General features: G+C 38.5%; 2 protein-coding genes across 4 annotated transcripts in view; one reads left to right on the top strand and one right to left on the bottom strand.

Moving 5' to 3' along the window:
- The window catches only part of itfg1 (integrin alpha FG-GAP repeat containing 1), a 215,490-nt gene extending 212,143 nt beyond the window's left edge, over positions 1 to 3,347 (bottom strand). The window contains exons 1-4 of the mRNA XM_049470889.1: positions 3,138 to 3,347; positions 1,459 to 1,543; positions 1,196 to 1,338; positions 451 to 514 (exon numbers count right to left, since the gene is read on the bottom strand). Of these exons, the coding sequence (XP_049326846.1) occupies positions 451 to 514; positions 1,196 to 1,338; positions 1,459 to 1,543; positions 3,138 to 3,318 (473 nt within the window). The 5' untranslated portion in view covers positions 3,319 to 3,347. The remainder of the gene's footprint in view (positions 1 to 450; positions 515 to 1,195; positions 1,339 to 1,458; positions 1,544 to 3,137) is intronic.
- A 1,039-nt stretch (positions 3,348 to 4,386) lies between these two features.
- Positions 4,387 to 25,135, top strand: part of phkb (phosphorylase kinase, beta) — a 180,534-nt gene continuing 159,785 nt past the window's right edge. For 2 of the 3 annotated variants that reach the window (XM_049471148.1, XM_049471149.1), the window contains exons 1-4: positions 4,387 to 4,480; positions 15,597 to 15,683; positions 23,318 to 23,456; positions 24,367 to 24,466. In XM_049471148.1, coding sequence (XP_049327105.1) covers positions 4,417 to 4,480; positions 15,597 to 15,683; positions 23,318 to 23,456; positions 24,367 to 24,466 — 390 coding nt within the window. In that variant the 5' untranslated portion in view covers positions 4,387 to 4,416. Of the gene's footprint in view, positions 4,481 to 12,306; positions 12,438 to 15,596; positions 15,684 to 23,317; positions 23,457 to 24,366; positions 24,467 to 25,135 lie in introns of all 3 variants that reach the window. The other variant, XM_049471150.1, reaches the window with a different exon arrangement.

Raw genomic sequence — 25,135 nt, 5'->3', positions numbered from 1 at the left:
TTTTTTTTTTTCCCCCAGACAAGTCCCAATTTCACTAGCTAGAGCAGCGATAATGTATTGGTCCACAACCCTGACGATTTAATCCCACGTTAGGAGCGGTGTTCTGAAACTGTTCTGAAATTGGGTTCAACAACCCTCTGGGCTGGAGAGCTGCACGTCACTTCATTTTATAAAACAAAATTTTGTTTGTGGCCCGCCAGGTAATGGCTTGGAAAATATCTGATCCGCTGCCAAACTTAACTGCCGACCCCTGGTCTATAGTGAACTCGTGGAGTAACAATATAACATTTTTGATGCATCCCATTGGCCCATATTTCCAGTCACATGATTAGACCAGGAACATGCCTATTTATAAAATTTTAATTATAAAATTCAACAAAACCCAAAGAGATAAGGCTGAGGACAGTACCAGAGTGGAGACCCTGATACAAACAATGTAACCGTACTTACTCCATAACCAGGGGCTGATCAGTGTACGTGCCATTCAGTACCACCTTCCCATCCTGATCTGAAACTGAACATCAGTGAGAAGCTGAATGAGTGACCCAACTTCACATACTTAATCATCATCATCATCATCATCATCATTATCATTATCATCATTATTCCTAATAAATTGGCCAGTGAGTGAAAGCCCAAGGTTTTTTTTGTAGGTGTTTCCGATAAAGTGGCCAGTAAGTGCAACCACAAGGCTCTTTTGCAGGTATTTTTAATAAAGTGGCCAGTGAGTAGAAGAATCAGGTTCTTTTGTAGGTGTTTGCAATAAAGTGGCCAGGTAAATAAAAGCACAAGGTTTATCTGTAGGTGTTTCCAATAAAGTGGCCAGTGAGTGGAAGAACAAGGTTCTTTTGTAGGTGTTTCTAATAAAGTGGCCAGTAAGTGGAAGCATAAGGGTCATTTGTAGGTATTTCCAATAAAGTGGCCAGTGAGTGGAAGCACAAGATTCTTTTGTAGATGTTTCCAATAAAGTGGCCAGTGAGTGGAATCACACATTTTTTTGTAGGTGTTTGCAATAAAGTGGCCAGTGTGTGGGAAGCACAAGGTTTATCTGTAGGTGTTTCCAATAAATTGGTCAGTGAGTGGAAGCACAAGGTTCTGTAGGTGTTTCTAATAAAAGGGCCAGTAAGTGTAAGCACAAGGTTTATTTCTAGGTCTTTTTACTAATGTGGCCAGTGTGTATTAATTAAAGCTTTACCCAGAGTTTGGTTATTGCCCCAGAAGACGATGATTTTGGTCTGTTGGCCGTCTGAGCTTTTTGGGTGGCCGGTGATGAGAACGTCCATTTGAGAATCTCCATCATAATCTCCAGGGACAACGCTGCTGATGATGCTGAAATCACTGGTGGAGATACAAGAAGAACAGAACTGTGGAACAGTGTGGACAGTTGGGAAAAGGAGAGCATCAATGGGGTAGTAGAGGGAGTTATTAACCAACCTTCAGTGTTCACCTGAAGCTTACCTGGGAAAGGCGTTCTTGGTGAGATGCACCTTAGGTTTAAAATACGGTGCTTTCAGATCAGCCAAGAAGATCAACAGCTCAGACTCTAAGAAAGAAAAAAAAAAAAAAGTCAAAAAAATAATAATAAATACAACACCCAGTGTTTTAATTGCAATCTAGAGATTTATAGAATTTATACCCAAAACCGCACAAAATTAAACAAAGAATTCTGCACCCTAGAGAGTCGAGACACTGAATATTTGGCACCTGGAATTAGTGTTTTTCGAAAAAGTTAAAAGACTTAACAATTAGGGTGTGTACCATACCGCATCGTACACAATAATATGGCCAACATTTTTTTATAAATGTTTTATAAAATATTGTAAATGATATTATACCCTAAAATGATCACATCAGTGTACTACTTTTTTGCTGTATTTAACAAAAGAAAAATTCACACTGTTCTAATTTCCCATTATATATCTACTAGAGACATATTAAATATGTCCAGTATCATTTATTTTACTTTAATCCTGGGTATATGGAGATATTAAGAGTGCAAAATTAGTACAATGACATTCTGGACCATTGATTCTGTTACAATGCTGATAAAATCTATTTTTTCTGACTGTATCAAGCTAAATTTTAAATGAAGAAGAAACGGGTTTTCATGCAATTTTTCAATGATCTAGTTTAGTTTAATTTCAGCCTTTCTCAAACAGAATTTAAAAAAAAATATTGAAACTTCTCTCGATTTTCAGATTTGTCTATTTTTGCAACACAAATTTGATGGTATAATAATAATTTGCAAAATTAAGATAAAAAAAAATAAAGATTAATTTCTTAATTTTTTTCTGAAATTATGATTGTGAGGGGCAGAGAGGAAAAAAATAAAATTGGAAAATTGGATGAAAACTTATATTTCTTGTACACTGCACTGCATTAAAAAATGAATTTTATATTTTTGCATTTTATAGTCAGAAAATTAAGTTGACAAACGTTACACTGACCGTGTTAAAGTGTTAAAAGTCTTTTCAAAATCGTGGAGTGTATGGACAGCATTAAGGAACAGGTTAGGAACAGTTCATACAGATCATGTGAGTTCCTCCTTCCAATGTTTACAACTGAACCTCCCAACTGACAGTCGTTTATTAAACGTTGTGTTGAACAGTTACTTCATTTTAGACATTAAATATAATATAGAGAAGCTCAGTATTAATGTGAGGAGGTGGCACAACTTATAAAAGCAGTATAATAACCTTAAACAAATGAATAATACAGAGTTCATACAGGGTAAGCTCAGCAAGCTAACCATACAGGTGTAACTTAGCTTTGTGTGCTAACTAGCTAACCAGACTCATACACAAACCCTGACAGCTTAGTATTTTAATAAATATATAATTATTAATAAACAAATAAAGCCTCTAATTAGTCTGTAGCCAGTTATCACTAACTGACAAGCTTTATTAGGTCCAGAATCAGGGTTATTGATTAGCATAGCTAGCTATTTAGCTAGTAGTTAGTAAAGCTAGCTAGTCCAGGTCCAGAAAGTAAAAATCCATTCCAAGGTTTTGTTCCAATTACATTGCCGGTTGAGCTGCAGCAGAGCCGCTCAGGCAGTTGGAACAAATCCCTGGAGCGGATTTTGCGCTTTCTGGATCTGGACTAGCCAGCTAACTCCAGCCCTGTATCTTACTCACGTTCTCTGATGATGAAGATATCAGTCTGCTTATCCGAGTTAAAATCCCCAAAAGCGGCTACAGTTCCCTTGTTCTCCGTCCCAAACAGATCCGTGGTCACGTCCTGAAGCCCAGACGCGATTTCATGACCAGAAAACAGCAAAACTAATGCTAAAACCGAGCTAAAGCAGGGCGGCCACATCCTGACAGCCGGAGATTCACAAAAGACTACAACAGTCAGAATACGGAGTGCTGCTTTACGGCACACGATTCTTTTATAAATATATAATTTTTGAAGGTATTTAGTTTACCCCATGCATTATTAATAAACTGATAAAACAAATGCATTTATTAAACATATAACTTAAACAATATAACTATTATTTTAAATCATTATAATAATTTAGGCGAGCCTCGACGACGTCACGAGTCAGGAATGCACGCCACTGTCGCAGTGAAGTGTCAGTGAGTAAACATGACTATAGATATATGGCTGACTGAATGGATGTATGGATTGACAGCCCACAATAATAATAATAATAATAATAATAATAATAATAATAATAATAATAATAATAATAATAATAATAATAATAATAATAATTTAGACCAGCCTCATGCACTGCTTTACAGCACATTTTATTGCATTTAATTGATCCCATTTCTTATTAAGAAATGAATAATTGTTTTATTGTGTATTAAAGAATTTAAACAGTATAACAAATATAAAAAATAATAATTTATATATCCCATTGATAGATAGATAGATAGATAGATAGATAGATAGATAGATAGATAGATAGATAGATAGATAGATAGATAGATAGATAGATAGACGTCATTTAAGCTTATTATTATTATTATTATTATTATTATTATTATTATTATTATTATTATTATTATTATTATTATTATTATTATTATTGTGGGCGCGTCCCTTATTGTAATTTCTGAAAGGTGGCAGCTCTAAAGACGGGATGCAGTGAGCAGAAACAAAACTACAATCGAGCTGCAGCAATCGACCACATCTTTGACAGCCGGAGATGCTGAAAAGACTACAAAAGTCGGAATACGGCGTGCTGCTTTACGGCACACTGTTTTTACATTTTTATTTTATTTTCTGTTATATTTCACACACTATTTAGACGTAGATAAACTAGTAAATTAATAATAAGTTAAAGACTAAACTATAACAATATTTTAAAAAGGTAATAATAATAATAATTTAGACATGCTTCTGCGACGTAACACGTCATGACGTCGCGCCACTGTCGCGCTGCAGTGTCAGTGAGGAGTAAACATGGCCACTTTAGCTGATGTCGGCTGGAAGCTGCTGGAGTTTAAAGCCCGGTCCAAGCGCTCAGGTTCGGTTCTGTCTCCCGCAGCGCCGCGGTTACGGTGATATATGAGTGTTGAGTTGATTTCTGCGCGCTGCAGCCCGTGTCAGGCCGGTTTGAGCGCGGTGGGGCTGCAGGTTTGCGCTAGCTGTGTGTGTCTGTGTAACGGGGGGCTGAGAATTTAAAGGTCAGGCTTAAGGTTTGGGCTATTTAAAGACCCCAGACCAACATCTCCCAGCGTTTAGACTGAGGAACAGTACGGATTAACCTTTAATTCTGTTTTATAGAAGATTTAGAACTGTTTAAACTAAATGTTGCTCAATTTGAGGTCAGATTATGGCCTCTCTGGTAGCAAAGAATATTAAAATAACATTAAAGGTGCAATAAGTAAAAATAAATAAATAAATAAATAAATAAATAAAGGTTCGGTAAGTAGTAAGTGTGTTGTTAAAATGTACACTTGTGTTTGGTATTGCTAGTAAAATAAAATAACTAGATCAGTGTATATTTAGATTTTACAAACTATTTAAGCAATAATACATGATAGGAAGTGTTATATTGTCTTTGACATGTAATATTAGTACAGAAAAAACCTCGAGTGTATTATTGTGATTATACCACTGTTCCATTATTATTGTTTATTGAGAGATTTAAAGTTAAAGTTAAATAAAAAAAAATGCTATGTTTGGTTATCAACACTCTCCCAGTTAATATAGTTTCATTCAGTGGCCCGCTGATGAACACATGTTTTTTTTTTTTTTTTTTTTTTTTTTTTTTATAATATTTAGACCTGTCACGATAAATACATTATACACCTATTTTTCTATATATTGATTTGTAAAACGTATTTTTTTCTGATCTTAATATCACATCATATAGTATGCTTTATAGCACATTCATTTAAGCATTTCTTTTTTCTTTCTTTCTTTTTTTTGCAATATTTTGAAAATGGTTAATGTCAGTCTGAATGTCAGAATAGAATTATTAACAGCATGTATAATCTGTCTCTAGTGGTTATCATGGAAATAGCATGATTTTTTTAAATTATTATTATTATTATTATTATTATTATTATTATTATTATTATTATTATTATTATTATTATTATTTGAATGGAACATGGCTATTGCCCATATACACATAGTGATAATAATGCTTAAACAATATATTGTGCAGCCCTATTTAAAATATGAGATTATTATATTTTAAAAAAATATGTTGATCCCGTTGATAGAAAACGTTACTTGTTTTTGTATTTTGTCTACATAAATTATTCCAGTCTTATTCCATGTGTTAGATAATATATGGAGCATCTGTGCAGGTGACATACTGTCACAAGATATTATGCTTAGACCACAAATAAAGTTTCTGGTGAGCTCAGAATAATATTAAATTAAATATATAAATATTTATTACGTCAAAGTATTAAAAACTCTGGCATACAAAATGTATTTACTTCCTTCAAGCCAATCACTGGTGTAGTGATGTGTTTTCATAAAGAGTAATTTATCTTATTTATTTATTTTTATTATTTTTATTTTTTTACAAATTTCTTCATAATTTAGTGGTTAACATCACAATCCTCTTATAATTAATCACATTATAAAGTGCATGAGATTAAATTAGATGTCACAAACTCAGATTGTCTAAAACCACATTTTAACACTTCATTATTTAGTCATAAATGTTTGGTGGGGATGCAGTGATATAGGAAGTCTGGGTCAAATCTGACAACCGATATTTCTCATGTAAGTCTATTTGGATAAGCTTTATAGATAAATAGAAGTACAATAACTCCACATTTAGCTCCTCTGAAGATCTTATATCTAATTAAGGTCTGTCACAATAACTATAACTATATATATATATATATATATATATATATATAGCTCACAAAAGTGTAACAATTTCATGTATTGCCCATTCATTACAAATTAATGTGATATGTTGATCGGTATCATAATTCTATTTATAATTTATTTATAAACATCATAAAAAAAGTAAAAATGTATTATTATGCAACTTTATGACTCTTATATTAGTGCCATTCTATCACAATTATTTTTTGGTTATTTCTACATATTGTGACAGACCCATTTAAATCAGCATCAGTCAAATCTGTTTATCGATCGTATATGGATTCCTGCAGAATTCCGATATCACTTTGCATCCCTGCAGTTTGATCTGATTAATTGAGATAGCAGATGCAGCCAAAGAGGTGCCTAGATTGATCCTCCAATTGACGCCAACAGGGTATCTACAACCATAGGCATCCTGATATGTCAAGGGCAGGACAACCATACCCCCCCCCCTACCCCCCCCCCCCCCTTCCGTGAGAATCCCGGAATAGAATAGGTTCTCAGCACTCCCTTGCTTTTCGTACGAGGCGAAAAATGGGACGCCTCGTTTGCCGTGAGGTGCGACCTGTGTCTGTGGAGGAAGAGATCCTGGTGTCTGAGGGAACTGGTGGCTGCGGCTCCCAGAACCCAACACGGTACTTTGGCTCCTACTTCACATAGTCAGGTGGTCAGAGTGGCCCACTCTGATCAATCGGCTGGTCGAGACCTGCCCTGGAACCTCCGGATATGCCACCAGGATATCAGTGAGACCAGAAGGCGTCGGCTGAAGGGTCAATCGAGTAGCGACGTACCATCTAATGACTGCTCGAGTATACCATCCCTATATCCCTGACACACATCCGCTGGAGATCCGCGGCTCTGTGCGTCCCCTAGTTGGACTCCGAGGTGGGTGGGGAGTAGGGATGGCGAACCAAACAATATATCACCATGGAGAGAACTAATGCTAAAAGAAGGATGATCGACCTGGACCTACGCTACGAGAAAACGGATCAACCCTTAACTTTGAAAGACGATGGCCAACACTTTGTACTGCTGGAATCCATGACACAAGATCCTCCTATTACTAAACTGTCGCCATTTGCTGTCCACAAGGGTATCCTTGGTATAGCTGGAACAGTTAAAAACGTCAAAAAACTGAGATCTGGTCAAATTTTGGTGGAATGCTCCAAGAAAGCACAGATGGACAATCTGCTCCGTGCCACGGAGCTCGCCGGTGTGAAGATCAAGGTGACTATGCACCCCTTTCTCAACAGCAGCAAAGGCGTTATACGTACCCGAGAACTTGACGGACTGGAAGACTCTGAAATAACTGACGAGATGTCATTACAAGGAGTTACACACGTGAGACGGATTATTATCAAAAAATCAAACTACACTTTCAAGACTCATACATATATTTTGACTTTCGATAGGGCACATCTGCCTGAAAAAGTGGACATAGGATACATAAAAACAACGGTTGATCCTTACATTCCAAACCCGCTCAGATGCTTCAAATGCCAAAAGTTCGGACATGGAGCAACAAACTGCAACAGTGCTGCGATATGCATCACCTGCGGAGAACCTGAACATGGAATTGAGTGCAAGGAACCCCCAAAATGTGTAAACTGTAATGGAGACCATAGTGCGGCTGCCAAATATTGTCCTGTATGGAACAAAGAGAAAGAAATCCAGAAAATAAAACACAGCAACAAGATTCCGTACTTCGAAGCCAGGAGACTTGTAGAACAAACTCTGAACTTTCGTCCTGGGAAGTCCTACGCAGCAGCAGTAAAGGTCACATCAAATGTGGACACACAAACTGATTTAACGTGGGTTTGTGGTGCAAAACCCTGTCCAATTTTAAGTGCACAAGAAACGGTTACCCACAAACAGAAAACGACTTCTGGCCACAAAGCTATGGAATCAGAAACCAATAGTAAATCGAGGAAGAGTTCAGGCTCTCAAACTAAACCAACTCTTCAACACAACAAACCAAAAGATACACCAAACGAAGTAGAAATGCAAGACCCGAAACCGAGACGCCACAGAAGCTCATCACCCAGAGGTAAACCAAAGGACCAATTGCATGTTCTACCCACATGATAGCTGACATTAATATCGTACAGTGGAATTGCAGAGGTTTCAAGGCAAATTTTCCGGAACTCCAACAATTGGCGGCAATATTGAATCCCATAGCCTTCTGTCTCCAGGAGACGCAAATGGACGCACAAAATATTGCAACCTGCAAAAAGTATATTCTGTATCTATCACCAGGTCCGTCCACTTATCGGCCAACAGGTGGGACAGCAATACTGATCCGGGACAATGTTCTCCACAGTAGAATTATGATAAACTCTGTCATTCAAGCTACAGCTATTCGAGTGACCCTGCATAAACCAATAACCTTGTGCTCGATCTATCTACCCCCAGTGATCCATGTACAACAGCAAGACTTGGACGCATTATTAAATCAACTCCCTTCTCCTGTCATCCTCATGGGAGATTTTAATGGACACAACACGTTATGGGGAAGTACGAAGACGGACAACAGAGGCAGAATGATTGAAGACCTTATGAATGCAAGAAGTTTATGTCTTTTAAACAATGGGGACAATACTTATCTGCACCCCGGACTTGGAACTTACTCTGCTATAGACCTCACGATCTGTTCCCCGGACCTCTTCCTTGACACGACTTGGCAAGTTTGGGATGATCAATGTGGAAGTGACCACTACCCACTAAGGATCAGTTTTACTACCGAAACAAGACTACTAAAACCTTCAAAGTGGCAACTCAAAAGGGCCGATTGGCAAGCCTTTCGTACTTCCTGTGAAGCACAGTACCAGATTCTTAACCTAAATGACAAACCTTCAATTGAATGGTTCACAAACTCCCTCATAGACATAGCTGAACAAACAATACCCAAATCCACAACAAAAAATATGAAACATTTTAATCCATGGTTTAATGAAGACTGCAAAGCTGCTATTCGTAATAGGAAAAAAGCAATCAAATATTTCAACAAACACCCCACTATGGACGACTTCATCAACATAAAAATCAGCAGAGCTCAAGCTCGCAGAACAATAAGGGCGGCCATAAGGTTCACGTGGGAAAACTTTGTTTCAAAACTGCAGATGAACTCTCCCTCAAAGAAGGTCTGGAACATGATCAACTGCATGAAGAACAAAAACAGATCTCCACAAATTCAACATCTACAATGCAAAGGAACTATAATAACAAAAGAAAAGGAAATAGCGGACGAACTTGCAAGATCTTTCGAGAACAACTCTTCCATAGAAACTTGCCTCCCTGAATTTCGGAAAATCTACTTACAACAACTTAGAAGACCACTCTCTTTTAACTCAGACAATCATGAGCCATACAACTGTCTCTTCTTATTGGAAGAACTACAACTTGCCATTAGTACGGCACACGATACGGCCGTAGGACCAGACCAAATACACTATCAGTTCCTAAAGCACCTTCCGGACAGCACTTGCCAAACACTATTACATATAATCAATGAAATTTGGACAACGGGCCATATACCAACCAGTTGGAAGGAAGCAACTATCATCCCTATTCCAAAGCCGGGAAAGGATCACACAGATCCAAACAACTACCGACCTATAGCGCTTACGAGCTGCCTATGTAAGACCATGGAAAGAATGATAAATCGACGACTTGTGTGGGTGCTAGAACGACATGGATTGCTCAGCAGTTTTCAGAATGGTTTCAGACGTGGCCGAAGTACGATAGACCATCTAGTAAGAATTGAAGCATTCATCAGGAATGGATTTCTGAATAAACAGCACACTGTAGCAGTGTTTTTTGACCTTGAAAAGGCATATGACACCACATGGAAACAAGGCATCCTGGCTGATATGAAGAAAATGGGCCTCAAAGGACGGCTACCCACGTTTATTGCAAACTTCCTGACTGGCAGACGTTTCAAAGTTAAAATAAAAGACACGTACTCTGAAACCCATACTCAGGAACTGGGTGTACCACAAGGTAGCATATTATCTGTAACCTTGTTCAACATCAAAATCAATCAAGTAACTGAAGTACTGGACACTGACATCATGTGCTCACTTTATGTTGATGATTTGTGTATATGCTACAAAGGAAAATACATGCCAGCTATCGAACGGAAACTTCAAATCGCAATAAACAACATATTGCGGTGGACTGCCCAAAATGGGTTCAAGATCTCCAAATCTAAAACAACATGCAACCATTTTTGCCAACTACGATCACTTCACCCAGATCCCGTCTTGTATCTGGATGGAGTAGCCATTAAACTGGAGAAAGAGACAAAATTTCTGGGGATATTCCTAGATCAAAAACTCTCCTTTAAACACCACATCCAGTACTTAAGAAACAAATGTCATAAAACACTGAATATAATAAGAGTGCTAGCCAATACTAGATGGGGAGCAAACTTCCACCTACTCCGGCACCTTTTCAGAGCTCTAATACAGTCCAGACTGGACTATGGCAGTATTATATATGGTGCAACCAGAACGTCATACCTTCGTCCGTTAAACACAATTCAACATCAAGGCCTGAGACTGGCCTTAGGTGCATACAGAACATCTCCCATAGACAGCTTATATGTGGAAGCAAATGAACCACCGCTTCGTCTAAGACGACAAACAATGGCCCTGAACTATGCTGTTAAACTCTATGGAAATAGATCAAACCCTGCCTACAAAGCTACGTTCAGGAATCGCTTCGAAAATAAATATGAGGCCAAACCAACACAGATCCGACCCCTAGGACTTCGAATCAAATCGGACCTGGAAGCCCTGGAGCTTCCCATGGATTCGATGAATCGGACTTGCCAGCCCATAGCCCCCTGGGAGTATACAACACCAAACATAATATTGAAACTGGCAGAAAAACGAAAGCAAAACACCCACCCGAATGACTACTACCAGTTATTCCTTGAAACCAGAGGATGTTACCTACGTCATATGACAGTCTACACAGATGGCTCCAAAACTGAAACAAGAGTCATATCAGCAGTCACATGCGCAAACTACCAGCACAGTATACAGCTACCAAACTCCAGTTCCATATTCTCCGCAGAAGCATATGCGCTATTATTGGCCTTGGAATACATCCAAACAAGCAACCGGAAAAAATTTATCATTTTTACAGACTCCAAATCCTGCCTTAAAGCCTTGGAACACCCTGACACAGTCCATCCCATTGTTACAGAAATACTGAGAAAGGACAAAGTACTACGAGATCAAGACTTTGACGTAGTCTACTGCTGGATCCCAAGCCATATTGGAATCCCAGGAAATGAAAGAGCAGATCGACTTGCCAGAACATCCACTGCAGTCAGAATCAGCACACGACCCATCCCTCCCAGAGACAGCTATCCACAGATCTTCGCGTATTTCAAAAACAAATGGCAGACTGAATGGGACAGTAAAACCTTTAACAAACTGCATGACATAGAGGACAAAGTCGGACGAACCTACACTAGAATGGACAGTCGTCTACATCAAACCATACTTACAAAATGTAGAATCGGTCACTCAAAGTTGACGCACCAACATCTACTGACTGGAGAAGATGCTCCAACCTGTCACCTTTGTAAAGACAGACTTACCTTGAAACACATTTTAATGGACTGCAAACCACTGCACTCAGATAGACTGAGGTTTTTTACTGAACGTGAGATGCCAAATGTGCTTAAAGCCGCAGCACCTGGAAAAATTATGAATTTTTTAAATTTTTTAAATATAACTCAACTTTTATAATTAATTTTATATAAAATAATGCACAGTTTGAAGATTTGACTTAAATACCGCCGTTAAAATGACCCTAGTGTGTCGGCACGGCGTTAAGAACCTATCTATCTATCTATCTATCTGATTAATTGATTGATTGATTGTGTGTAATTTTGCTGCATGTTAATCTGAAGCTGTGCTGATGAGTTTGTGTAATTGAATGTAATCTGTCTTCTTTCACTAATGCTCCACTAACCTGCAGCGTTTCAGTAGAGTTATAATATACTGTAGCTGAGCGAGAGAGAGAGAGGATCACTGTAGCCTTCATCTAACCAAACATGGCCGCCACTGCCAGTGAGAATTCCAGCCCGCGACACAAACTGGGCAGATATGGTAAGTGGTGTTGCAGTGAATGGGTTCATGTTTACACCCAACATACAGCAAACCCCCCATATCCATAGAACTAAGACTGGGATTATAGACTGCATTATAAAATGGTATTTTATAAAATACAGTATATCCCTGCATATAAATTATTATACATTTCCAGAAGCTTCAAGACACCTGCTTCTTCAGCGGTTCTATTGAAATCAAGGATAGCAACAGTAGTATATACAGTACAAGTCAAAGGTTTGAACAGCTTTGTACCTGGAAAACTGTGCTGGACTGAGGTGCACAGCTTTCCACGCATGCGTTTACCATGACACGTGCCCAACCATGTGAATAGAGGCATGTGGATATAGGCACAGGCAGCAGCAGTCTGCCATTCACACAGACACAGAGACAGCACTGTGTATCTACTTCTTGTGTCAAGAATCAAAACATTGCAACATGACGTTTTAAATTGTGTGACATATCGTGCAGCCCTAGTGTATATTGCCTTGTTTATAGCATTGCAATATACTTTCTATATATTTAACTGTAACCCCTGTATGCCATGATACTTTGCCATCGCATTGCCAACTTATTGCAACATGACTGTGAATATGGAAAAATAAACTTGAATAAGATTTTGATTTAGATCAAAAGATTAAGTTCATCCCAAGACTTTTATTCTCAGATACCCTGTTTTGTGACTCCAGTGCAGAACTATAAATCCAACTTCAGAATCTGAACATTTATCTCTCAGTCAGAGAAAATCAGTGTTTTTATCCAATCATAGCTTTATCACCTTGCTTTGTCATCTTTTTCTATAGATTTTTCAATCATCTCTGTTCTTAGAAGGTTACTTAGCAACTGGAGTCAGGTCTCTTCAGTGTGCGCAGTCCAACTTAAAGCAGATGAATCTCTGCTTTTGCTGCTGGATGTGCGCCGCTTTAGTTGGAGTTATCGTCAAAGCGCTGGCTTTGTCCCTGCTACTTAAAAGCTGATGGAAATTATGCTAATTTGCCCGGAAATGGGAATTTTGGGTACCTGAGGTATTGACCTGGGGTCGATTCCATTAAAATGTAAATCACTCCAGAGTTAAATGTGTCTGGAATGGTGCTTTCAGCTGAAGGGGGTTTCCTCAGAGTCGTTCGCTGCCTCAGAGCCAAACCTCGGTTTCCAGTCTCTACTGGGCCGGAACCAGACGCTCGGGAGAATTTCAGAATTTTATATTGACTGAAAAAGACTTTTGAGAGCACAGATGCTACATTTTTTCACATATCTATTCCTTACTTTCCTTACAGAAGTTGAGCTAGGTTTTGCTTGGATTGCACTACATGCCCAAATATGTGTGGGCATTCCTGTTGGCACCGTGTCAGTTTTAGAGATGTGGAGCAATGGAGGAAATCTGTTCTCTGGAACGTTGGAGCTCCACCCAATACTTTTTGTATGGGACCAGTTGGGGAATTCGGGATGATGATGAAGTGGGGTGGTGATCACTGTCCAACATCCTGACCTCATGAATGCCTTAGCTCACTTTTCACTGAATACAATCAAATTCCTCACAGTAATGTGCTAAAAATGTAGTAGGGAAGCCTTATCTGGACAATAGAGACAGTTACAACAATATGAGCAGGATAAACTTTTTAGTACTCTTGATTTCAGTAAATAAGCAGTTTTCCCAAGACTTTTATCCATGTAGGAGCAGTTTAGTCCTGAACTAGGCAGCATTTTAATAGATAGATTAATAGATTTAAATCTATGACTAGGCCAACCATCCCCCTATTGTGTTTACCGACCAGCATCTGTTATATGACTTCAATGTAAAGTGGAGCTAAAGTGCTGTATACTGAATGGGTGGGGCTAATGTTCCATACAATAACACCTCTCCCTGAAGAACAACAGCGTATATTTGGTTTTATATGCAAAAAAATATATATATTTAAAATGCATATAATAACTTAAGTATGATTTGATGATATGCAATTGAGTTCTGCTCTTATTGGCTGGTTTGTATTGTGCTGGTTTGAGTGTATTAACACTCTTTATAACATGTTGCTATTGGGTGGGGGTATTAGCAGATGTACAGGCTCTGTACACAAATAACATTACATACTGTGAACAGTGCTACAAGTGCTGGTTTAAAAAATACAGTAGCCTACCAGAAAAATTGGCAAGAGTGAAGTCGTAACATTAAAAGGCATAAAAATAGGTTAACTACTTGGGCTGCCAGTTTAAAAAGCTCGAAGGGAAAGGAGCATTTTCTACTTATAAGGCTGCTGTGCTTATCATCAGTTAGTTGTATTTATATCCTGCTGCTTATTAATACTTTATTGTTACAGTTAGATAATACAGTGTGCAGATTTTGCCATGTAGTCTTCGCAACCAATAGCCTAGCCTCATCTTTGGCACCCCGCCGTGAGATGCCAAGGGGGCATGTGGGTTCGCGGAAGAGTTCAAAGGAACATAAATACAAATAATTCCAGTCATGTATAAAGGAAATATATATGTTTTTTTTTTCTTTTCTAATGCAGGATGATTGTCTTTGTGTTATATAAACCATATCAAGATCAAATATACTGTGAAGCATGCTATGCGTGTCAAAGTTATTATATAATGTAAAATTGTGTTTATTGGCTTAGTTCCAACTGTACACTGTAAAAATCAGTAGGGAGCATTAGTTAAAGTTGCTGTATTCCAGAATGCAGGAGGTGAATATTTTACATCCTACAGGCGATTAAAAGGTACAATATATTAAAACCTTTTACAGCTTTTTTTTTTCCTTAATACTGTTTCCCGGTGAACCTGATCTCTGGTAAGTGAGGAACTGTGCTGCTTGAGCTAATCCGCTGTTAAAACAGGTAACACTGCAGTGTCTCTGAATTTCAAGTGTGCCCAATTAGCACTCTTAGCGTTAGCAGCATGCTAAATCAGTGCAGGTGTCGGCTTGTGGGCTGAAGTACGCTCCACAGAGTGAACGCCGGGCTTTGAAGTGTGCACTTCTGCACCACCGCGGTCTCAGAGAGCGAAGCTGTGTCTGTAAAGAATCTCAAGCTTGTGTGTGTGTGTGTAGGTGTGTGTACTTACTTTTGTAAGTGTGTGTATCTATGTATATAAGTGCGTGTGTGTGTAAGTGTGTGTATATCTGTGTGGTTCTGACCTGCTCTATGTGTTTTCTATGCTCAGGCTCCATTTATGAACCCCTTAAGCTGTCCATCCTGCACCATGAGGATGAGCCACTGTGGGAGAAGCTGGATCGCTCCTATAATGCAGGTGAGACACGACCAGGATCAGGGGTGGAGTTTTGATAGCATGCCCAATAGCATTCCACACCTTTTCCTGGTGATAAGAGCTTTGTGCCGATCAATGAGTACACCAGAGTGTGCTTTCAGTAACTGTATGTGCCAGTGGTTGCAGGACCTTATTAACATTTTGTTGGGCTGTCAAAGTGTCTGTAATGTACACCAACGGGCACCACACCAGTGAGCTGCAACCAATGGTTATTTTAGCAGTCAACTAATCTGCCGATTATTTGTTCGATTAGTCGATTATTCATGATTATTTATTTTTTGTCATGCCCTTCATTTGTACTTTTTACTGGTGAGGGCAGCTACACATTTTTAGGCCCCAAGACCAATTTTGCAGTATATTTTGATAGTTTGATGTACCTAAAAGTTACAAAAAATTGCAAAGTATATTATAGAAAACATCGACACAGGCTAGATGTTATTTTCAGGATATTCTAGAATACTTGTTGTATTGTTGTATTGTCATTTAGAGCATTTGTTTGCAGAAAATGATAAATAGCAGAAATAACAAAAAAGATGCAGAGCTTTCAGAGCTCAAATAATGTAATTAATAAAGTTTAGAGTTCAGAAATCAATATTTGGTGGAATAACCCTGGTTTTTAATCACAGTGTTCATGCATCTTGGCATCATGTTCTCCTCCATCAGTCTTACACACTGCTTTTGGATAACTTTATGCCTTTACTCCTAGTGCAAAAATTCAAGCAGTTCAGCTTGGTTTGATGGCTTGTGATCATCCATCTTCCTCTTGATTATGTTTTCAGTTTGGTATAATCAAAGAAAATTATAATTTTTGGTTAGTATCTTATTTATTTTATACATTTTGACCGGAAATGACACAGGAATCTCCAAGGAGATAATACGATGATGTACAAGAGGCATCATTGTGGAAAAAAAAATATTTCTCAGCTTTTATTCACATTCGAACAAAAAGTGGCATGTCCAAAATTATTCATACCCTTCTCAGTAATTAATAGAAAAACCTTTATTGGCTATTACAGCAATCAAACGCTTCCTGTAATTGCTGACCAGCTTTTTGCATGTCTCCACTGGTATTTTTGCCCATTCATCTTTAACGATGAGCTCCAACTCTTTGAGATTGGAGGGTCTCCTTGCCATCACCCTGATCTTTAGCTCCCTCCACAGATTCTCAATTGGATTTAAGTCAGGACTCTCGCTGGGCCATTGCAAAACGTTAATGTTTTTGTCCGCTAACCATTTCTTCACCACTTTTGCTGTGTGTTTTGGGTCGTTGTCATGCTGAAATGTCCACTGGTTCCCAAGGCCATGTTTCTCAGCAGACTGCCTGATGTTGTTGTTGAGAATCTTGATGTATTGCTCTTTTTTCATGGTGCCATTTACTGCAATCAAGTTTCCTGGTCCATTAGCTGAAAAACACCCCCAAAACATTAGGTTCCCACCACCGTGTTTGATAGTGGGGATGGTGTTCTTAGGGTTGAAGGCTTCTCCTTTTTTTACGCCAAACGAAGGATACATCATTGTGGCCAAACAATTCAATTTTGTTTCATCTGACCATAAAACAGAACACCAGAAATCTTCTTCTTTGTCCAGATGAGCATTTGCAAAGGTCAAGTGGGCTTTTGTGTGCCTTTTCTGGAGAAGTGGCGTCCTCCTTGGTCTGCGTCCGTGGAATCCAGCAGTGTGCAGTGTCCGTTGTACTGTCTGCCTTGAGATGTTGCCGCCAGCAGAGCCCAGATTCACCAGAATGGCCTTGGTGGTGATTCTTGGATTTCTTTTCACCTCTGTCACTAACTGAATAAAAGCTGAGAAATATTTTTTTTCCACAATGATGCCTCTTGTACATCATTGTATTATCTCCTGGGAGATGCCAGGTGTCATTTCCGGTCAAAATCAAAATCAAAATCACCAGTCATCATTTTGGTTGTACTTTATCTCTAGTCTGGGCTCTAAATCTTGACCAAATGAACTAAACTTTCAGAGTTTAGCCAATCCTACTGACATTCCAGATGTCATGGGAATAGAAATAGTATTGTTTAAAAGCAAAAGAAGCTGTGAAATATGTTGAACAATAATTCCCAATTCATCTGCATCTACTTTTGGTATACTACTTTCTATTGACACCAATCAAGTGTTGTTTAAGTTACAACATATGTACCAGTAATGATGATAAGACTTGTGTAAATGCTCCAAAATGACTTGGAGTGAAGTCTTTTTACACTGACTTGCATTTAACATTAAGAACATTTTCCCTTCTTGTGTAAAGTTGTCATTTTAGTGATATAAGCTTCTTGCAGTGATTGGCATTAATTTGTTTAGTGTTTTTCTCCACTGAAGCTGATAAGAGCTGGCCCATTCACAGCCCTTCCTTTCTTTTTAGTATTATGGTCCATCAGGGTGTCCAGATGGTGTGAACTGATTTGTGAAACTGGAGGAAGGAACACATTGAAAACAATTCAAATGGATTTGGCTCAAATAAACAACAGTTTAATTAAAATTAAGATGCTTAAAATTTAATACACATCCCGTAGCAGGCTCTGTTTATCTCTCTCACGCTCTGTGTCTTTCCTTCATTTCTCCCTAACAGCTCTCTATGGCTTTCTCTCTATAGCTGTCTTTCACGCTCTCTTTAGCTGTAGCTTGCTCTATACCTTTGTAGTTCTATATCTCACTCTCTCTTTAGCTTTATCTTTCTCTCTGTCTCTCTCTGTTTCTCTCTGTTTCTCCTTTCTTACTATTTACTATCACTATCTCGCACTTTCTTTAGCTTTATGTCTCTCTCGCTCCCTCTCTCTCTCTCAATTCAAGGTGCTTTATTGGCATGACAAATAGTGCTAGTGTTAAGTAAAAGAATAGTGAACTGTTTCAAAGATTAAGTGATTCAGAGAATTAGTGTTTCTAATAAAATGGCCAGTAAGTGAAACCACAAGGGTTTGCAGGTATTTCCATTGAAGTGGAAGGTCTAGCACCTCTGCTGGCTGGTTGCAGTATGACGTGTAACTCTGCCCATCCCCTTATATTTATATGTGACAAAACAGCCCCTCCCATATTCCAACTGATTTTCACCTTTAAACTGTGTTTCCATCACCTGAGTCCCACAATTCCTACAGTTATATTTCTCTGTGTTAATATTACAACATTTTTATTCCCTCATAAGTCAGTTTTTAAACCGCATACCACTGTATCGTAAGAAGATGGGGTTACACTCAGGAATTAAATGATCGACTGCATTGCCCCTCTGCATTACTTGGAGTAGCTGAGTTGTAGTCGAGCTGTCAAGAAACTAGCTTATTAATCAATAACAATATTCTTGATCATATGAAATGATTTTGTGTTGTTGGTTGCATTAACAGATGAAGACATGAATTACTTAACAGTTTGTTTGGAAAGTCTGCTATCTATCTATCTGTCTGTCTGTCTGTCTATCTATGTTAATGTAGTTAGTTATACATGCTAGGCTCTGTAGTAGTATTTGTATTCAATCTAAGTCGCCACTCTTGTTACATTTATTAGTTTTCTGATCTGGACCGAGTCAAGATAGCGTTTAAAACATTATTTCATCTTCGTTTAGTAGTTACCTATGTACATTGGCTCTCTTGCAGCAGCTCCAGGCTTAAACTGGAGCGTAGTTGCTTTGGTTAATCTCAGGGATAAACAGGGCTAAGCTTAGATGCTGTAATTTGATATGATGTGATGAAAATGGAAATGGTTGGGTAATAAAATACATGAAATACACTTTTGCTGTCGGGATATTACACTTACTCATGAAATCTGGGAATCCAGGAGAAAAAAATAAATCTAGTCTAGTTTCTGGTCATTTAGACTGCATTTTGAACTCAATGAAGGTGGTCTGAGACTGAGGTTGCTCTGGGAGAAGGAAGCAGTCTACAAAACGAGTGAACAAGTCTGGCTCTGGCCATGCTCTTCACTGCTCTACTGCTTTAAAAAAAGTGGCCACCTAGTGGAAACACAATGTTCTCTAGGTGTTTATAAGGAAGTAGGTGCAGGTTATTAATTAAGTATTACGTTATTTGTTTTCTTTAGTTTTGTGTGGTGTATTATCAGTTTTACACTTTAACATTATGGTACCTTTTGAAGAACAAGTGCTACATAAATATAAATAAGTGGTGTTGTGTTGGGGATTACATGAGTAGATGGGTTTGAAGCTCAGCTAGAGTCTCGATCTGCAGGATACAGGTCTGCCGTTCAGTGATGGACTGCTTTAAAGATGGGGAGAAAATCTGAGTGATAACATATTATTCATACACACTCAGCGGCCGGCAGAAATAAAAGCATAAGAGCACTCTAGATGCAAATGCAGCAAAGTGTCTGCGTCGCTTTTATCATCTATCAGTATAATAAACCTCTAAATCACCCACTAATGCTGCAGATTCAAACACTGCGTTACTGCGAGCACACCATTTATCTACAGAGAGAGAGAGAGAGAGAGAGAAAGATACAGAGAGAAATAGAGAGAGAGACAGAGAGAGAAAGAGAGGGAGAGATGGAGAGAGAGAGAGATACAGAAAGAGAGAGAGAGATACAGAAAGAGAGAGCGAGAGAGATACAGAAAGAGAGAGCGAGAGAGATACAGAAAGAGGGAGAGATGGAGAGAGATAGAGACTAAGAGAGAGAGATACAGAAAGAGAGAGTGAGAGATACAGAAAGAGAAAGAGAGAGAGACAGACTGAGAAAGATACAGAAAGAGAGATACAGACCTTGTGCTTCCACTCGTTGGCCACTTTATTAGAAACATCTATAAGAGAACCTTGTACTTTCACTTACTGGCCACTTTATTGGAAACACCTACAGGAGAACCTTGTGCTTTCACTCTCTGGACACTTTATTAGAAACACCTACAGGAGAACCTTGTGATTTCACTCACTGGCCATTTTATTAGAAACTCCTACATTTTCAGTACTGCATGTCAGTGCTGTTTCTCAGTGTGTCTGTAGATGTTTATTAAGTGTATTTCTGCATGTTGAGGGTCGCGTACAGTAAGATGCGTGTCTGTGTCTGATTCAGTTCATCATCAGTCAGTTTATCGTCAGTTTTCCGCTGTCAGCAGCAGCAGCAGCAGCCGGCGCGGCGCGATGTGTCGTCAGCTAAAAAGGGATATCGGCTTCCCGCCGCGCTGCGTGTGGCCCCCGCGGTCACGCCGGTCCCGGCGGTCCACTCCTCTGAAGTGCTTATTAATAATATTTCCCAGCGTTCCCCCGTGGCCTCTTTATCCGCGGCCCTGCTGACTCTGGGCTGTTTGGGCGTGACGGGGTGGACGTCCCCTTCATCTGCGCCCACTTCATCCCCCTCAGTGCCCCATTCAGCCTGATTACAGCGGAGCGGCTCGGCGGTACAGACAGATTAATGACCGAGGCTACATCCACACACTGCTGCGGCTCCATTTAGAGTCACTGTCAGAACTAAAGAAGCATACCAATTCCTTTGAACTCTGTTGATGTTTATATGATTTAGTTTACTGTATATATTATACTGGAGAGCTGCATGAGAATGCATGTGGGAATGTGGATGAATTTGTATGTATTTATATAAACATGTATATTTATGAACCTACAGCATTCAGGGTGTATTCAAACACTGATGGTAAGCAGTGTTTATTTACACACGTACTGTATCCAGTGTGTATTTACAGTATTTATACAGTAAGTGATGTGCATTTTTCAGGACACATACATAAAGCAAACACACAGACAGTAAGCTGTATGTGTTTGTATACAGTGTGTAAATAAACACTGGGAATTATATATATATATATATATATATATATATATATATATATATATGTATATATATATATATATATATATATATATATATATATATATATATATATATATATGTATATATATATATATATGTACACAGACTGTGAGCAGTATGAACACAGTGTCCATTTACACAGACAGTGTATCCAGTGTGTATTTAATCTGTATTTATATTTAAAGACAGAAAGGGACGAGTATATATATATATATATATATATATATATATATATATATATATATATATTGTGTATCCATTGTGTATTACATAGTTGATTATTACAAAATATATAGTACAGTGTGTGTTTTTACATATACTATAACTGTAAGCATTATTTATTTACATACTGAAAGTAAGTAGTGTGGATTTACACATAGACAGTAAGCAGCATATATTTGTATTCAGACAGTATGCAGTGCATATTAGTTCACAGAGAGTATCCAGTGTGTAAATACACACTGGGAATTGTCTGTATATGTACACAGACAGTGAGCAGTATTAATTCACACTGACAAAAAGCAGTGTGGATTTACACAGACAGTATCCAGTGTGAATTAATACTGTATTTACACACAGAAAGGGAGCAGTGTATTCAGTATATTAACACAGTATATTAATACAGTTGTGCACACATACAGTGTCAAATGTGTATTTACACATGTGCTGTATCCATTATGTGTTTATACACAGACTGTAAGCATCATGTATTTACATTCTGAAAGTAAGCAGTTTGTATACGCATATAAACAGTATACACTATATGTGTACACATATTGTATCCATTGTGTATTTACACTTAGACAGTAAGCAGCATATATTTGTACCCAGACAGTATACAGTGTGTGTTTATTCACAGAGAGTATCCAGTGTGTAAATACACACTGGGAATTGTCTGTTTATATACACAGACTGTGAGCAGTATGAATTCTTAGACAATAAGCAGTGTGCATTTACACAAACTGTATCCAGTGTGTATTTATACTTTATTTTACACAGAAAAGGAGCAGTGTATACAGTATATTAATGCAGACAGTGAGCAGTATATATTTGTTTACCCAGTGCGTATTTACACACATGCTGTGCCAAATTTTCTGTATTTTACACAGACTGTAAGCAGTATGAATTTACTTAGACAGTAAGCAGTGTTAATTTACACAGTATCTAGTGTGTATCCAGTGTCCAGTGTGTATTTATACTGTATTTACAGACAAAAAGGAAAAGTAGAGAATACAGTATGTTTGTTAATACAGGCAGTAAACAGTGTATGTTTGTATACAGACTGTACCCAGTGTGTATTTACACACATAACTGTGTCAAAAATGTATTTACACATGTACTGTATCCATTATGTGTTTGTACACATACTGCATGCAGTGTGTATTTATACACAGATTGTAAGCAGTATGTATTTACATACTGAAAGTAAGCAGTGTGTATATGCAGATAAACAGTAAGCAGTGCATGTTTATACACAGAGAATATCCGGTGTGTATTTATAGGCTGGAAGTGAGCAGTGTAGTTGTTTACAGAGCGAGTGATGGTGATGCTGATGGGGAGTGACAGGGATGAAGGTAATGAAATGCTGACAAATTGCGTCCTCTCATCCCTCTGTTTTCCCTATCAGTAAATACAATAATGTAAACATGGCCGCCGGCATTTTCGGCAGCGCCGCTTTATTACTGTTTCAGCGAGTGAGGAAACGATGGCCGCTTCTGACGCTTTCTCATTAATGTTAACACTGCGGGGGATTCAAATCGCATCACTGTCTACACTCAGTCAATACTCACTCTCTTTCTGTTTCTCTCTCTGTCTCCCCCCCCCCCCCCCCTCTCTCTCTCCAGTTAAATCCACCATCCTGAACTACCAGAGTCCCACCACTGGTCTGTTTCCAGTGAAGACCAGTTCGGACTGTAAGGAGGCTAAAGTCAGAGACTCTCTGTACTGTGCAGCGAGCTCCTGGGCTCTGGCCATGGCCTACAGGTGAGTTAAATCCAGGTGTTTCATGTTGGAGCAATGGGTCAACGGTTACATGGTTGTGGGTTTGATGCCCGTTCCCTATGCCCGGTTACACGATTTTAGCCCATTTCTTCATTCAACGTCAGTTTTTCGTTTATCTTCAACAAAAAATCAGCTCAAAGGCAAATGGGGGGATCTTTCAGTACTTGTTCAGTTGTGTGGTGTGAACCAATGAAACACGCTCGCCATTTGGCATGCTAAATATCTGATCCAGTTGGCGACTGGGAGCCAAGAGCAGCGTCTGCCAACAGCTAATAGCATTATGTAGAAAAAAAGAAAGAACCACTGGTCCAGAACGCATCTTCTGCATGACCAGAGTTGTTATAGAGAGTCTGAACAATTTTTTTGTTTCCCCGTTATATCAGGAAATGATTGTTAAACTCTAGAGAGAGCTAGCTCGCTTATTAACTTATTTATTAGCTAATGCTAACTTATTGTTAGCAGTGGAGAGTCTAGCGTTACTGCTGCTGTGAGCTGATTGGTTGGTGTGCTGATGCTCAAGTTGTTAAGACAATGATGGCTCTGGTGCTGAAACATAATATATTGTTCTGTGTTGAGGACATAAATACATATTTCAGTATAAAATTAATCAGACACGTATTAACTCAGTTTTATAAATTGTGCTCAGTTGCTTTATATGAACCCGTTTATTTTGGACTTCAAGTGGGTATTCTCCTCTCTAGAGATGATCTTTTATGGCATTGTTAGTTCCCGTATGCATGTAGTTGTGGTGTTTTTTTTTTTTTTTTTTGTGATAATGTGATTTTGGAAAGCAGTCAGGTGAGCCTGAATGACATGAATGGGTGTTGATGAATGGATGGGTATAGACGGGTGGGTATGGGTGTAGTATTGACAGTGTGTGTTTTCTGTTCAGACGTATTGATGATGACATGGGCCGTACACATGAGCTGGAACATTCTGCCATCAAGTGCATGCGGGGCATCCTCTACTGCTACATGCGCCAGTCCGACACGGTAAGAGTGTGTGTGTATGTGTGTGTGTGTGTGCGCACCATGTTTTAAATCTAATAATTGAGAAAATACACAGGATGTGTCAGTGTGTTAGCTATCATAACGACGGGAAAAGTTTGCCTGCGTTTTGGAACGGGGCTGTAGTATCTGAAGATACTTAAAAATGTAAAACTTGATGATTGATGAAAACTTAAAAAAATGATGATTAGGATAGTTCTTTTAGGGATACTTAAACAATTTACAGTCCAGTTCAGTGTATTAATATTAGTGTTATTGATTCATCAGCCAAACATGTTCGCATTTCACAATGTAGCGAAATGATTTTTGACCAACACAATTTAATTGTCTATAATGGTTTTTTAATTATATCAGTGGCACCTGATGGCCTTAATGATACAATAATATTATCACAGTTACTTCTGGCGTAATTTATTGTCCAATACCTACAGCTACAGTATCATCAGCTTAGCATCCATTATCTATACCACAGCAACACTGCTGAGCTACAGTCACACTCTCCCAGTTTCTGCAGGAGCTCCACCCTCTACTTTTGCTAAATAAGATCTACTGAGTTCCTCTGTTCAGTGTTTAGACAGTAGGAGGTGGGTGGGGCCATGAGTCTGATTAAAGTGAATTAAAATGGAAAATATCTGATGATAAGCAGGTTGCTAC

This window comes from Astyanax mexicanus, chromosome 23 (assembly GCF_023375975.1).
Source record: "Astyanax mexicanus isolate ESR-SI-001 chromosome 23, AstMex3_surface, whole genome shotgun sequence".
NCBI lineage: Eukaryota > Metazoa > Chordata > Actinopteri > Characiformes > Acestrorhamphidae > Astyanax > Astyanax mexicanus.
This window is presented reverse-complemented; position numbering and strand designations above follow the sequence as displayed.